The sequence below is a fragment of the Chiloscyllium plagiosum genome, unplaced genomic scaffold (genome assembly GCF_037043375.1).
Source record: "Chiloscyllium plagiosum isolate Xiang-an unplaced genomic scaffold, Cpla_swu_hap1 HiC_scaffold_38, whole genome shotgun sequence".
NCBI lineage: Eukaryota > Metazoa > Chordata > Chondrichthyes > Orectolobiformes > Hemiscylliidae > Chiloscyllium > Chiloscyllium plagiosum.
The window spans coordinates 35,134,724-35,149,858 of record NW_028270176.1 but is presented as its reverse complement, the minus strand read 5'-3'; the positions used below and the strand labels follow the sequence as shown (position 1 = coordinate 35,149,858).

General features: G+C 50.7%; 2 protein-coding genes across 3 annotated transcripts in view; one reads left to right on the top strand and one right to left on the bottom strand.

Annotated features, from left to right (window-relative positions):
- The window catches only part of dyrk1b (dual-specificity tyrosine-(Y)-phosphorylation regulated kinase 1B), a 139,311-nt gene extending 135,564 nt beyond the window's left edge, over positions 1–3,747 (top strand). For both annotated transcript variants that reach the window (XM_087980761.1, XM_087980760.1), the window contains exon 11: positions 3,125–3,747. In XM_087980761.1, coding sequence (XP_087836887.1) covers positions 3,125–3,670 — 546 coding nt within the window. In that variant the 3' untranslated portion in view covers positions 3,671–3,747. The remainder of the gene's footprint in view (positions 1–3,124) is intronic.
- Positions 3,748–5,342: 1,595 nt separating this feature from the next.
- lin37 (lin-37 DREAM MuvB core complex component) lies at positions 5,343–13,695 on the bottom strand. The gene is made up of 8 exons (XM_087980759.1): positions 13,555–13,695; positions 11,668–11,721; positions 10,123–10,152; positions 9,597–9,682; positions 8,926–9,092; positions 7,693–7,839; positions 7,410–7,483; positions 5,343–7,150 (listed from the first exon to the last, which is right to left on the bottom strand). The coding sequence occupies exons 5-8, from the start codon at positions 9,079–9,081 to the stop codon at positions 7,069–7,071; spliced, it is 459 nt and encodes a 152-aa protein (XP_087836885.1). The 5' UTR covers positions 9,082–9,092; positions 9,597–9,682; positions 10,123–10,152; positions 11,668–11,721; positions 13,555–13,695; the 3' UTR covers positions 5,343–7,068.
- Between the last annotated feature and the right edge of the window lie 1,440 nt (positions 13,696–15,135).

Here is a 15,135-nt window from a genome sequence, read left to right as displayed (position 1 = left end):
GTCCATTCCAGAAGACAAGCCATTACACCCCTCGTTGGACAATGCTCATACGTTAAATACAGGATACCCCCTCTATCTAACCCAGGGGTCACTGGACAGTGATCAGGAGCAGGATCCCTGGCTGATTTCCCCCCTCTCTCTCTAACCCAGGGATCACTGGAGCAGTGATCAGGAGCAGGATCCCTGGCTGATTTCCCCCCCCCCCTCTCTCTCTCTCTCTCTCTCTAACCCAGGGATCACTAGACAGTGATCAGGAGCAGGATCCCTGGCTGATTTCCTCTCTCTCTCTCTCTCTCTCTCTCTAAACCAGGGATCACTGGACAGTGATCAGGAGCAGGAACCCTGGCTGATTTTCCCCCCCCTCTCTCTCTCTCTAACCCAGGGCTGACTGGGCAGTGATCAGGAGCAGGATCCCTGGCTGATTTTCCCCCCCCTCTCTCTCTCTCTCTAACCCAGGGCTGACTGGGCAGTGATCAGGAGCAGGATCCCAGGCTGATTTCCCCCCCCTGTCTCTCTCTAACCCAGGGCTGACTGGGCAGTGATCAGGAGCATGATCCCTGGCTGATTTGCCCCCCTCTCTCTGTCTGTCTCTGTTCCATTTTGGTCACTTTGTGATAGGAAGGATGTTATTAAACTGGAAAGAGTGCAGAAGAGATTTACAATGATGTTGTCAGGACTCAAGAGTCTGAGTTATAGGGAGAGAGTGGACTAACTTGGACTTCTTTCTTTAGAACATAGGGTACTGAGGGGGGATCTTACAGAAGTGTATAAGATCATGAGGGGCATGGTTAGAACATAGAACATTCCAGCGCAGTCCAGGCCCTTCAGCCCTCAATGTTGCGCCGACCTGTGAAACCAATCTGAAGTCCATCTATCTGTCATTGGATAGACACATGAATGATAATGGAACAATGACCATTTCAATGCCCTTAAAAGTTGGCGAGTCTACTGCTGTTACAGGCAGTGTGTTCCATGCCCCTACTACTCTTTGAGTAAAGAAACTACCTCTGACATCTGTCCTATATCTATCACCCCTCAGTTTAAAGCTATGTCTCCTCATGCTAACCATCACCATCCAAGGAAAAAGGCTGTCACTGACCATCCTATCTAACCCTCTGATGATCCTGTATGTCTCTATTAAGCCACCTCTCAACCTTCTCTCTCACAAAAGCAGCCTCAAGTCCCTCAGCTTTCCTCATAAGACCTTCCCTCCATACCAGGTAACATCCCAGTAAATCTCCTCTGCACCCTTTCCAAAGTTTCCACATCCTTCCTATAGCGGTGACCAGAACTGTACGCAATATTCCAAGTGCGGCCGCACCAGAGTTTTGTACAGCTACAGCATGACCTCATGGTTCCGAAACTCAATCCCTCTACCAATAAAAGCTAACACACCGTACGTCTTCTTAACGACCCTATCCATCTGGGTGGCAACTTTCAGGGATCTATGTACATGGACACTGAGATCTCTCTGCCCATTTACACTACCAAGAATTTTACTATTAGCTGAGTACTCTGTATTCCTGTTACTCCGTCCAAAGTGGGTCACCTCACACTTTTCTATATTTGGAAACTTCTCATTTGCCACCTCTCAGCCCAGATCTGCAGCTTATCTATGTCTCACTGTAACCTACAATATCCTTCAGCACTATCCAGAACCCTACTGACCTACGTGTCTTCCACAAATTTACTAACCCATCCTTCTATGCCCTCATTTATAAAAATGACAAACAGCAGTGGCCCCCAAACAGATGCTTGCAGAACCCCACTAGTAACTGAACTCCAGGATGAACATTTCCCATCAACCACCACCCTCTGGCTAGCTGAAAGAAGACAATCTCTGATCCAAACCACTAAATCACCCTCAATCCCATGCCTCCGTATTTACTGCAATAGCCTACCGTGGGGAACCTTATCAAACACTTTACAGAAATCCATATACACCACATCAACCACTTTACCCTCATCCACCTGTTTGAGTACTTTGAGAAGGTGACCAATAAGGTTTGTTAGGCATAACAAACCTTTCACAAAACTGTGCTGACTATCCCTTATCAAATTATTCCTTTTAGATGATTATAAATCCTATCTCTTACAACCATTTCCAACACTTTACCCACAACTGAAGTAAGGGTCACTGGTCTATAATTACCAGGGTTGTCTCTAATCTCCTTCTTGAACAAGGGAACATTTGCTATCCTCCAGTCTTCTGGCACTATTCTTGTGGACAATGACGACATAAAGATCAAAGTCAAAGGCTCAGCAATCTCCTCCCAGGCTTCCCAGAGAATCCGAGGATAAATCCCACCTGGCCCAGGGGACTTATCTATTTTCACACTTTGCAGAATTGCTAACAGCTCCTCCAAATGCACCTTAAACGTGTCTAGTCTAATAGCCTGTATCTCAGTATTCTCCTCAATAATGTTTTTATTTCTGTGTGAATAGTGTGACAGGGTGAATACATTGTCTTTTTCCCAGGGCTGGGAATTCAAGGACTAGAGGGCGTCAGTTTAAGGTGAGAGAGGAAAGTGTAAAAGGGAACCTGAGGGCAATGGTTTGTACACAGAGGGTGGGATGCATATGGAATGAGGTGGGTTCATTAACAACATTTAAAAGTTATTTGGACAAATCCATGGATAGCAAAGGATGAGAAGGATATGGGAGAAAGTGAGGACTGCAGATGTTAGGGTCAAAGTCTAAAAGGTGCTAGAAAAGCACAGCAGGTCAGGCAGCATCCGAGGAGCAGGAAAGTTGACTTTTCAGGCATAAGCCCTTCATCAGGAATACCCGAAATCTGGACTGTCCTGCTTCTTGGATGCTGCTTGACTGTTGTGCTTTTCCAGCACTACCCTTTTTGACCTAGAAGGATATGGACCAAGTGCAGGGAAATGGGGTTGGCATTGCTGGTCGTTTTGGCTGGCCTGGACCGGCCTGTTTCCGTGCTGTAGGACTCAATGACTGTAACCTGGGATGTGTGGACAGTGATCAGGGAGCAGAGACTCTGGATCGTGCTGTGGTCCTGAGTTGAGGGCAGTGAGTCTGAGCTGCCTGGTGCTGGGGACCTGCCTGTGTGTCGGTGGAGGGGGTTTGTGAGTTCTGACGTTGCTGGTTTTTGTGTTTGCAGGTTCCACGGCCACCTTCCGTGCACCATCCACTGTGGCTGTGGAACAGTGGCCACGCTCCAGTCAGCAGCAGCAGCAGCAGCAGCCTGTACCCAGCACTGCCCCCTCACCCCGTCACTGGGCTACCACCACCACCACAGCAGCAGCAGCACCTCCAAGGTAACGAGGAGCACCACCTGTACCGCCACGGGACTGCCAGAGTGCCAATGCCACTACAGCAGCGCCATTACCATCACCACCACCAACACCATCGCCAGCTGCTGCCTGGCTCCCCGACCCTGGCACCTGAGGCTGCCTCTTCAGCTCACGCCGCCTTCCTCCTCCTCTCTCCCCAGAGTCCGGACTCCACCCAGCGAGGACCTTCAGGCTTGCACCTTCGGACTAGGACCGCCTTACCTGGGCACGGCCTTTACCCTCCTGCAGTGCCCCAGGGCCCTGACACTGAGAGCCCACCAAGGCCTCCGAACCAGCATCGCTACAGGCCCGAGCCAGACAGCACGCCCATGATGGGCGTCTGCCCACCACAAAGTTCCGCAGCCACGTCCTGATGATAACTTGACACAGAAAGGAAGGAAAAATCTATATATTATATACAGACGGAAATTAATAAAAGCCATAACGTTGATCAAGTGCTGCATGGGTCAGGGGTGGGAGCGGGGTGGATCCCTGAGTATTTCACTGCAACTTTCTAATCTGAGCTCAACTGTAATTGTAAAATTGTTTTATTTATTTAATAGTCTGTGCCAGAGCTTCAAAGGGCTGTTTTGTTTTTTATAAGCTTGAGGTAATGGTGGACTTCTGATCTCTGTGTCTCCAGGAGCAGTTTCCTTCTGCGTCTCCCTCACTCACTTCACCCCCCTCCTCCCAATCTTTCTTTCTCCTCCTCTCCCCCCCCCCCCCCATCTCTCTTTCCCCCACCCCCCCCCCCCCCCCCCCCATCTCTCTTTCCCCCCCCCCCCCCCATCTCCGTCTTCCCTCGGGCTCCAGCTCACTCCATCTTGTCCCCGATCCTGTGCTTTCACACTCTGCCTCCATTGTTAGCTTTCACTTGTTTTGTAAATACTGATGTGAGGTGACTTGATTAACGTGGTAAAGAAAGAAAGACGAGCTTCTGGAATCCTTTCGCCTCCGTGTCCATGTTCCCTTCCTGAGTAATCAGCCAAGTCCATGTTGGCAGGAACCATCCAGCCAGAGTCTGTATGTTCTCTCTGTCCCTCATTCCATCTTGCCCTTCTTCCTATCCTCCTACTTGCCCTTCTGTTTGTCCCTTGTTTCCACTCAGTCTTCCTATGGCCTCTCTTTTCTGTGAACCTCTCTGTGGCATATATTCCTCTTCCTGCACATTACACTGACTACTGGTCCCTTTGTAAGGATCAATTTGGTGTACACGTGAGAGATCGGGGAGTTCCTGCTGTGACACATCTTGACTTCTCTGGGTTTTTGTTTGGAGACTGCTTAGTGTCACATTCTCTGTTTTTCCCCTTCCTTCCTATTTTGAGGTGTGGGGGAAAGTGGGGAAGACTTAGAATAACAATGTAGTGTTCAGTATTAACGGCATCCAGCCATCTCTGGTCTCTATTCCACACACATGGTCTGTGATTGTATCTGAGAAAAAGACTCTGGGAGAGATGGGAGAAAGCATTAATTTCAGAGCATAGTGACAATTAGCTTTTGTCTTTTTTTAATTTATTGCACCAAAGACTGTCTCGAGGTATCATTGGGAAATGTCTGAAGAGGTGGGGAGGGTGGGGATGGGTTAATGTGTACAGGATTTTAGATTTGTCTTTTAAAATGTCTTTTTTTTTCCCCTAACACTTTGTTTTAAAAATATATAAAATTGCCGGTGATTGTATATCTTGTCAGCCATTGCTAATGGACCCAGTCCATCTGATTTGAGAGAACGTGTGACTATGTGTGTGTGACACAGGGAGGGGTAGGGGATTGTGTGTGGTAAGTCTCTGGTGGGATGTGTATGTGAGACATGGTTGGCAGGGGCGGGGGAAAGAGTGCGGACAGTGTTAGGAAGTGAACATTTCTCAGCGACTGCACGAGTAAACATTGCCATCTGCACACCTCACTCCCGGTAAGTTCATTGCTTCAGTGGTCTCCAGTCAGATTTGTGAGTATCAGCCAGTAACCCAGGGACAGCATTGCAGCTAAGTGCAGGTGGAGCACTGGCTGTTTATTTCAGATGATGTTGTACAGACCAAAACAAATGAAGCAGTTTATTGAAAGCAGTATTTTATTTTCACTTGTGAAAATGTTACATTTGTAAATATAGATTGGAGAGACCAGTCAGAAATTATCTGTGCTTAGTTCAAATGATGTGTTTATTCGGACTCACCTGGGTGTGTTCCAGGCCTGGCTCACAATGTTACTGTGGAAGCAGGTACTGTCCTTTCAGGTGCTCTGTTTCCACCCTACTGCTGGAGGGCCTGAAGTGTAGCAACCCCCCTCATTAATCTCTCAATGGCCTATAGCCCAATCCTGGACAGTTTAGCCATAAACATCAATGCACACAGGTAGACACCACACAGTTCCCTGACAGACTACGGTGGCGACCGATGTGTACATGAAGATAGAATGTTACAGCGCACAGGCTCTTTGGCCTGCGATGTTGTGCCAACCTGTGAAATTAGTCCGATGCCCATCCAAACTACACTCTTCCATTATCATCCATATGTACATCCAATAAATACTCTTAACGTCAGTGAGTCTACATGTTCCTGGATGTCTCTGTACACGTAGGGATCCATACATATGTAAAGTTGATTACTTCCCCATAAACAGCAAGGTCATGTGGTGGCACCACGAGGAGAAGCTGGGAGTTATCCTGAGCCCCAGGAAGCAGTGGGCTCTGAGGTAGTTCTCAGCCAAGGGGTTGTGTGGAGAGACAAAAACGGAACTGAAAACAAACCTTGGCCATTCAGAGTCTGGGAAAAGATTTGTAGCTCAGGTGCTCGTGGTTGTGGTTCTGTTCGCCGAGCGGGGAATTTGTGTTGAGACATTTCGTCCCCTGTCTAGGTGACATCCTCAGTGCTTGGGAGCCTCCTGTGAAGCGCTTCTGTGATGTTTCCTCCAGCATTTATAGTGATTTGTATCTGCCGCGTCCGCTGCAGTGGTCGGTATATTGGGTCCATTGCTTATTGATTGAATCTGGGGATGAGTGCTATGCCTCTAGGAATTCCCTGGCTGATCTCTGTTTGGCTTGTCCTATAATAGCAGTGTTGTCCCAGTCGAATTCATGTTGCTTGTCATCTGCGTGTGTGGCTACTAAGGATAGCTGGTTGTGTCGTTTCGTGGCTAGTTGGTGTTTATGGATGCGGATCGTTAGCTGTCTTCCTGTTTGTCTTATGTAATGTTTTGTGCAGTCCTTGCTGGGGATTTTGTACATTACATTGGCTTTGTTCATGCTGGGGATCGGGTCCTTTGTCCTGGTGAGTTGTTGTCTGAGAGTGGCTGTTGATTTGTGTGCTGTTATAAGTCCTATGAGACAACGCAGATGACAGGCAACATGAGTTCGACTGGGACAACACTCCTATTCCTAGAGGCATGGTACTCATCCATAGATTCTAACAAACACATCGACCTGGTCCCAATATACCGACCACTGCAACGGACAGTTGGAACTGACAACAGGAAGCGGCAGATACAAATCACTATAAATGCCGGAGGAAAGATCACAGAAGCACTTCACAAGAGGCTCCCAAGCACTGAGGATGTCACCTAGACAGGGGACGGAACATCTGCAACACAAATTCCCAGCTCGGCGAACAGAACCACAACGACCTCGGCCATCTCCAATGTGGGCCCAGTAGGAAACACAGCAGTCCCCAGGGCCCTGTTGCTCGAACTGGGGAGATGAAGGGAAACAAAGACACTACCATCTACAATAAACTGGTCATGGAACGGCAGTGGGTATCCGGATCCACATCTCAGGGAGCACTCACTGACGCTCAAACATCTCCTTCAGGATCTTCATGCTGTCTCTGTAACGATACTGGTTCCTGTGAGACGCCTCTCTCCACCTACAGAACAGCAATAACATCAACTCCAATTGGGGACTGTTCACATCGAATCCAACTGCACCGTTATACATATCGTAAAAGTGTTCAGGATCCAACAGAATTCCGCACCGTGGAATTGAACAGGGAGGGTGTGTGTCCTTGGGATGGTAGAGACTCGGAGTTAACGGGAAGGGGTTTGGGTCCATTGAGATTGAAGGGTGAGAATGTGTTTGTTTAGGTGTGCAGTGAACAGTTCTGGCTGAGGAGGACTCCAGCTTACCTCTGTCGAATCTTCTTCCAGCGATCCATGTGGTTGTACAGTAACGTGGGCACCCCAGGGACATTACTGCGACTCTGAAAGGGAACAGAGGATAGGTTACAGGGAACCCGGTCATTGTGTGGGGGAATCACAGACACAGACCCCCGTCCCGTCACCGTGTGGGGGGGGGGGGGGAAATCACAGACACAGACCCCCGTCCCGTCACCATGTGGGGGAGTCACGGACACAGACCCCCCTCCCGTCACCGTGTGGAGAAATTTCTATGTAGCTGACTATAGGTTACCATGCTGATATCAAGGTGTTTCTCAGTGGGAGGCAGTGGTGAAGGAACACGGAGGTTGATCGGATGGCCATGTGTGTTCAGTGAGCAGGGAGTTGGCACTGGCAGTTTGTAAATATCCTGACACTTTCCGTTCATCACCTCAGCAACCTGTCAAAAAAGAAAACTAATCACTGCTCGGTTTACAGATGCTGGGGAAACTCCAGTGTTCCTCATCACTGACCTCCTCTCCATCAGATGATCCGAATTGGGGATGTTCACCGATGATTGCACAAGTTCAGCACCATTCACCACTCCTCATACACTGAAGCAATGTGTCCATGTGGACAATATCCAGGCTTGGGTTGACAAGTGGCAAGTAACCATGCCACACAAATATCAGCTATCTCTAGTAAGAGAGGATCTCATTTTGGCCTCTTGACATTCAATGGTGTTACCATCACAGAATCTCCCCCACTCTCAACATCCTGGGGGTTACCATTGACCAGAAACTCACCAGGACCCACCACATCAACCCAGCGGCTCCAAGAGCTGGTCAGAGGCTGGGAATCCTGCAGCGAGTAACTCCCCTCCTGACTCCCCCCAAAGCCTGTCCCACCATCGACAAGGCCCGAGGCAGGAGGGTGAGGGAATACTCCCCACTTGCCCCTGGGCGGGGGCAACTCCAACAACACTCGAGAAGCTTGACACCATCCAGGGACAAAGCAGCCCCCGGCTGGATTGGCCCCATACCCACAAACATCCCCTCGCTCCCTCCCTCCCCACCGAACCTCAGTAACAGCAGTGTGTGCCATCCCACCCCCGCCCCACCAACGCTCAGTAACAGCAGTGTATACCAGCTACAAGATGCACTGCAGAAACTCACCAAAGACCCTGAGGCAGCACCTTCCAAACCCATGGCCACTTCCATCTAGAAGGACAAGGGAACATCCCCCACCCCCCCGCAAGTTCCCCTCTGAGCCCCTCACCATCCCGACTTGGAAATCTATCGGCCGTTCCTTCCTGGGTCAGAATCCTGGGATTCCCTCCCTCAGAGACATTGTGGGTCTACCCTACAGCACGTGGACTGCAGCTAAAACTTGGGTTAAGTAAGCATTATCCGTATGGCCACATACAAAGATCGAAAAGTGAACTCTATTGCATGACTTTCAGAACTCCCCATGTCCTGGTGCACCCTAATCTACCCTGATAGAGATCCTGAAGACACCTGTGATTGATGGGAGAGTGCCCCCTCACCTCCTCATCCTCGAGTGCGACTGGTGGCTGGGGGGTTGGGCTGCGAGCTCCCTCACGGAGACTGGGCTTGTTCCTCATCCAGGATCGGCAGATGGGGTACAGAGGGGTGTTCTCATTAAACTGAGCCAGATCAACGCTCCGGTCAAACAGCTTCATGGTATAGGCGTCTGCAGAAACACAGCACAAAATCTCAGTCCCTGAGAGACAAGAGAACATCAGCAGACAACCTCTCTCCCTGACAGACCTGAATCTGAAGACAGCATGTCTCCATGACAGCGCCTCATTTAAGGCCAAGCCAGCATAACCCTATCAATGACACACTCTCATCCAGCTCGTTTCACACCATCCCAGCACAGCCCCATGTGAAAACACATTTTACCTCCCTCTCTCTTCCTGTCAACACAGAATCCCAAATAACAATCACCATGTCAACTCCTACATATTACAATGCATTACATCTCTTTCCAGCCTTGAATTACAGACATCCTTAATTCACACTGGGTACACGCTCCAGATTAAATCCCATTCACTCCCAGTCTCCCTGCTCCAGATTAATTCCCCTGTTGTCCCAGTCTCCCTGCTCCAGATTAAATCCCACTGCAGCCCCAGTCTCCCTGCTCCAGATTAAATCTCACTCCACCCTAGACTCGATGCTCCGGATTAAAGCGTACTTGGCCTCTGGTGAGCTCCCTCATAAGCAGCATCATCAGTTTCCTTCCTCTTCTTGCGTCTTTGATGTGGGAACCGAGTCGATGACCTGGAACAGCAACCCAAAAAAAAAAGCTGATCAGGCACAAAGAGGAGGTTTGGGGGGTGGGGAGGGGGAGGGAAGAGAGAGAGACGAGACACAGAGTTTGGAGAGGAGAGGGATGGGGTAAGTCACCAGACTGAGGTGGGTAAGGGAGGAGAAAGTGAGGTCTGCAGATGCTGGAGATCAAAGTTGAAATTTTATTGCTGAAACAGCACAGCAGGTCAGGCAGCATCCAGGGAACAGGAGATTCGACGTTTCGGGCACAGGCCCTTCTTCCCTGAAGAAGGGCCTGTGCCCGAAACGTCGAATCTCCTGTTCCCTGGATGCTGCCTGACCTGCTGTGCTGTTTCAGCAATAAAGTTTCAACTGATGCCAAGGGAGGAACAGGGGATTAATGAGGTGATAAATGAGGCCAATTGAGAGAGAGCAGCCAGTATCAATCTCACCTTTTTCCTGCTGCTGCTGGTGAGGAGTCTCTGTAAAATAGAACAGCAGATGAATCACACGCAGCAAATTGCACTCCTCACTTCTCTCTCTCCTCTCTCTCTCTCTCTAACATTGCTACCCTGATAGCTGGATTCCTCTCTGCCTCTCCATCCAGAGCCCACACACTCAGAGTGAGGGCTGCAGATGCTGGGAGTTAAGAGTCGAGAGTGTGGTGCTGGAAAAGCACAGCAGATCAGACAGCATCCGAGGAGCAGGAAAATCAACATTTCAGACCGGAGCCCTTCATCAGGAATGAGGCTTGTCCACAAACCACATTCCTGATGTAGGGCTTATGCCCAAAATATCGATTCTCCTGCTCTTCAGATGCTGCCTGACCTGCTGTGCTTTTCCAGCACCACACTCTTGACCCCACTCTCCCTCGCCAGTGCCAATCTCTCATTCCCTCACCTATTGCCCTTATCTGCCTTACGCTCCTTATCCTAACCCACTATTCTTCCTCTCTCTCCAGCCTGACTTATCTCACTACCCTCCTCTCTCTCACTCCTGTTAGCCTCACCCCCTTTCTCTTTGACCTAGAGGGAGAGGCTGAATAGGCTGGGGCTGGAGCTTCAGAGGCTGAGGGGTGACCTTATAGAAGTTGAGGGACATGAATAGGATAAATAGACAAGTTATTTTCCCTGGGGTGGGGGAATCCAGAACTAGAGGGCACTGACTTAAGATGAGAGGGGAAAGATATAAAAAGGGATCTAAGAGGCAACTTCTTCACACAGTCTTAGAGATGTACAGCATGGAAACAGACCCAACTCATCGATACTGATCAGATATCCCAACCCAATCTAGTCCCACCTGACATCACCCAACCCATATCCCTCCAAACTCTTCCTTGGTGGTAGACGTATGGAATGAGCTGCCAGAGGAAGTGGTGGAGCTGGTACAATTACAGCATTTAAAAGGCAACTGGATGGGGACATGAATAGGAAGGGTTTAAGAGGGATATGGGTCAGGGTTAGAGCAATACTGGAAAAACACAGGTCAGGCAGCATCCAAGGAGCAGGAAAATTGACGTTTCAGGCATCCTGATGAAGGGCTTTTGCCCAAACCGTCGATTTTCCTGCTCCTCGGATGCTGCCTGACTGGCTGTGCTTTTCCAGCACCAATCTAATCTTCACTCTAATCTCCAGCGTCTGTAGTACCCATTCCTGCCTTAGAGGGACACAGGTCAAGTGCTGGCTAACTGGACTAGATTAACTTAGACACTATCTGGTTGACATACAAGAGTTCGACTGAAGGTTCTGTTTCCAAGTTGTACATTTCTATGATGCTCTTTCTCCCTCCATCCCCAACTCCCATTTTCTCTCTCTCCCTCCATCTTGAAATGCTTCATTCTCTCCCTGTGGTCAGCGAAGGTCACCTGAGTATTGGAATCTGATTCTATCAGATGGAGAGAATCCAGCACAAGGTGAGATTGTGTGTGTCAGTCAGGAGGGTCCGCACCGAAACCTGCAGAAAGAGAGCTCCCACAGCCCAGCCGAGCATAAACTCACTTGCTCTGTAGATCGGAAAGCACAGGTTTCACAATCTCATCATCAGCATGGTCTCTGAAAAAGCAGAGACAGACATGGTCAGTTACAGTAGTGAGCACAGACACTGATCCAGCAGAGAGAGTAAAAAATGGTCAGTTACAGTAGTGAGCACAGACACTGACGCAGCAGAGAGAGACATGGTCAGTTACAGCAGTGAGCACAGACACTAAACCAGCAGAGAGAGACATGGTCAGTTACTGGAGTGAACACAGACACTGAACCAGCAGAGAGAGAGAGACATGGTCAGTTACAGAAGTGAACACAGACACTGAAGCAGCAGAGAGGGACTTGGTCAGTAACAGTAGTGAGTACAGACACTGAACCAGCAGAGAGAGACATGTCAGTGACAGTTGTGAGCAGACACTGAACCAGCTGCGAGAGACATGGTCAGTTACAGTAGTGAGCACAGACACTGAACCAGCAGAGAGAGACATGGTCAGTTACAGTAGTGAGCACAGACACTGAACCAGCAGAGAGAGACATGGTCAGTGACAGTAGTGAGCACAGACACTGATCCAGCAGAGAGAGAGAGAGACATGGTCAGTGACAGAAGTGAGCACAGACACTGAACCAGCAGAGAGAGACATGGTCAGTTACTGTAGTGAGCACAGACACTGAACCAGCAGAGAGAGAGACATGGTCAGTTACTGTAGTGAGCACAGACACTGAACCAGCAGAGAGAGAGACACATGATCAGTTTCAAGAGTGAGCATAGACAGTGAACCAGCAGAGAGAGAGACATGGTCAGTGACAGTAGTGAGCACAGACAGTGAACCAGCAGAGAGAGGGACATGGTCAGTTACGTAGAGAGCACAGACAGTGAACCAGGAGAGAGAGAGACATGGTCAGTGACAGTAGTTAGCACAGACACTGAACCAGCAGAGAGAGACATGGTCAGTGACAGTAGTGAGCACAGACAGTGAGTCAGCAGAGGGAGAGAGAGAGACATGATCAGTTACAGGAGTGAGCACAGACACTGAACCAGCAGAGAGAGACATTGTCTGTGCTCACTAATGTCACTGACTCTGAACCAGCAGAGAGAGACATGGTCAGTTACAGTTGTGAGCACAGACACTGAACCAGCAGAGAGAGACATGGTCAGTGACAGTAGTGAGCACAGACACTGATCCAGCAGAGAGAGAGAGAGACATGGTCAGTGACAGCAGTGAGCACAGACACTGAACCAGCAGAGAGAGACATGGTCAGTGACAGCAGTGAGCACAGACACTGAACCAGCAGAGAGAGACATGGTCAGTGACAGCAGTGAGCACAGACACTGAACCAGCAGAGAGAGACATGGTCAGTGACAGTAGTGAGCACGGACACTGAACCAGCTGGGAGAGACATGGTCAGTTACAGTAGTGAGCACAGACACTGAACCAGCTGGGAGAGACATGGTCAGTTACAGTAGTGAGCACAGACACTGAACCAGCAGAGAGAGACATGGTCAGTGACAGTAGTGAGCACAGATACTGAACCAGCAGAGAGAGAGACATGGTCAGTTACAGTAGTGAGCAGGGACACTGAACCAGCAGAGAGAGACATGGTCAGTTACAGTAGTGAGCACAGATACTGAACCAGCAGAGAGAGACATGGTCAGCGACAGTAGTGAGCACAGACACCGAACCAGCACAGAGAGAGACATGGTCAGTGACAGTAGTGAGCACAGACACTGAACCAGCAGAGAACTAGAGACACTGTTAAAGCCGTGAGCATGAAACAATATCACAGTGGATGTCAGTAGTGGGCAGTCAGAATTGAAGAGTTCATGTTCAAGGACAGATCGATTTCCAATGTATTGTTCAAATGAATATCCTCCTCCACGGCAGAGGCAACCCAAACAGTTACCTCTCAATGTCACTCTTCTCAACCAGACACTGGAGAACTGCATCCAAACGATTACGAGCTGTCGAAGCCTCAAGATCTGTAGGAGAGAGAAACTACATCAGTGACTATAATCTCTGTTACAGAGGGACAGGTAGACAGAGTACACTGTCGGAGGGTCAGCGCTGCGGGAGCGCCGCACTGTCGGAGGGTCAGCGCTGCGGGAGCGCCGCACTGTCGGAGGGTCAGCGCTGCGGGAGCGCCGCACTGTCGGAGGGTCAGCGCTGCGGGAGCGCCGCACTGTCGGAGGGTCAGCGCTGCGGGAGCGCCGCACTGTCGGAGGGTCAGCGCTGCGGGAGCGCCGCACTGTCGGAGGGTCAGCGCTGCGGGAGCGCCGCACTGTCGGAGGGTCAGCGCTGCGGGAGCGCCGCACTGTCGGAGGGTCAGCGCTGCGGGAGCGCCGCACTGTCGGAGGGTCAGCGCTGCGGGAGCGCCGCACTGTCGGAGGGTCAGCGCTGCGGGAGCGCCGCACTGTCGGAGGGTCAGCGCTGCGGGAGCGCCGCACTGTCGGAGGGTCAGTTGCTGAGGTATTGAGCACTGTCGGAGGGTCAGTGCTGAGGGAGTGCCGCACTGTCGGAGGGTCAGTGCTGGGGAAATCTTCCATTGCAACACTTGAGAAGGTGAGTTGTTTCATTATCTTCAGTGGTTGTCCTGAGGTGGTGACCGTACGGAGAGAAAGAGAATTTCATTTTGTCTGGCCTGTCTTCCCTCACTAATGTTTTCACAGACTCCGCTGCTGTATAGTCACTCCTTCAGTCCTTGCTATTGATCCTAGCGGCTGATGAATTGTCAGGGCTCTCGGTTCTGCGTCCCTTCCCTTGTCTGTTCCCTGTTCTGTCAGGCTCAATACAGACTGAGCCATCACCACGGCGGTGCTCACCACCACCACCTGCTGTTTGGATTAAATCCTGCAGCAGTGAAAAGGTCACCGCTGACACCATCACCGCAGAACAGGAGCAGGGGGCCATTCAGCCCCCTCCTTCTCCAGCTTGTTACACGGGCACAGGAGGCCATTCAGCCCCCTCCTTCTCCAGCCTGTTACACAGGTGCAGGAGGCCATTCAGCCCCTCCTCCTCCAGCCTGCTACACAGGTGCAGGAGGCCATTCAGCCCCTCCTCCTCCAGCCTGCTACACAGGTGCAGGAGGCCATTCAGCCCCTCCTCCTCCAGCCTGCTACACAGGTGCAGGAGGCCATTCAGCCCCTCCTCCTCCAGCCTGCTACACAGGTGCAGGAGGCCATTCAGCCCCTCCTCCTCCAGCCTGCTACACAGGTGCAGGAGGCCATTCAGCCCCTCCTCCTCCAGCCTGCTACACAGGTGCAGGAGGCCATTCAGCCCCTCCTCCTCCAGCCTGCTACACAGGTGCAGGAGGCCATTCAGCCCCTCCTCCTCCAGCCTGCTACACAGGTGCAGGAGGCCATTCAGCCCCTCCTCCTCCAGCCTGCTACACAGGTGCAGAGCCATTCAGCCCCTCCTCCTCCAGCCTGCTACACAGGTGCAGGAGGCCATTCAGCCCCCTCCTCCTCCAGCCTGCTACACAGGTGCA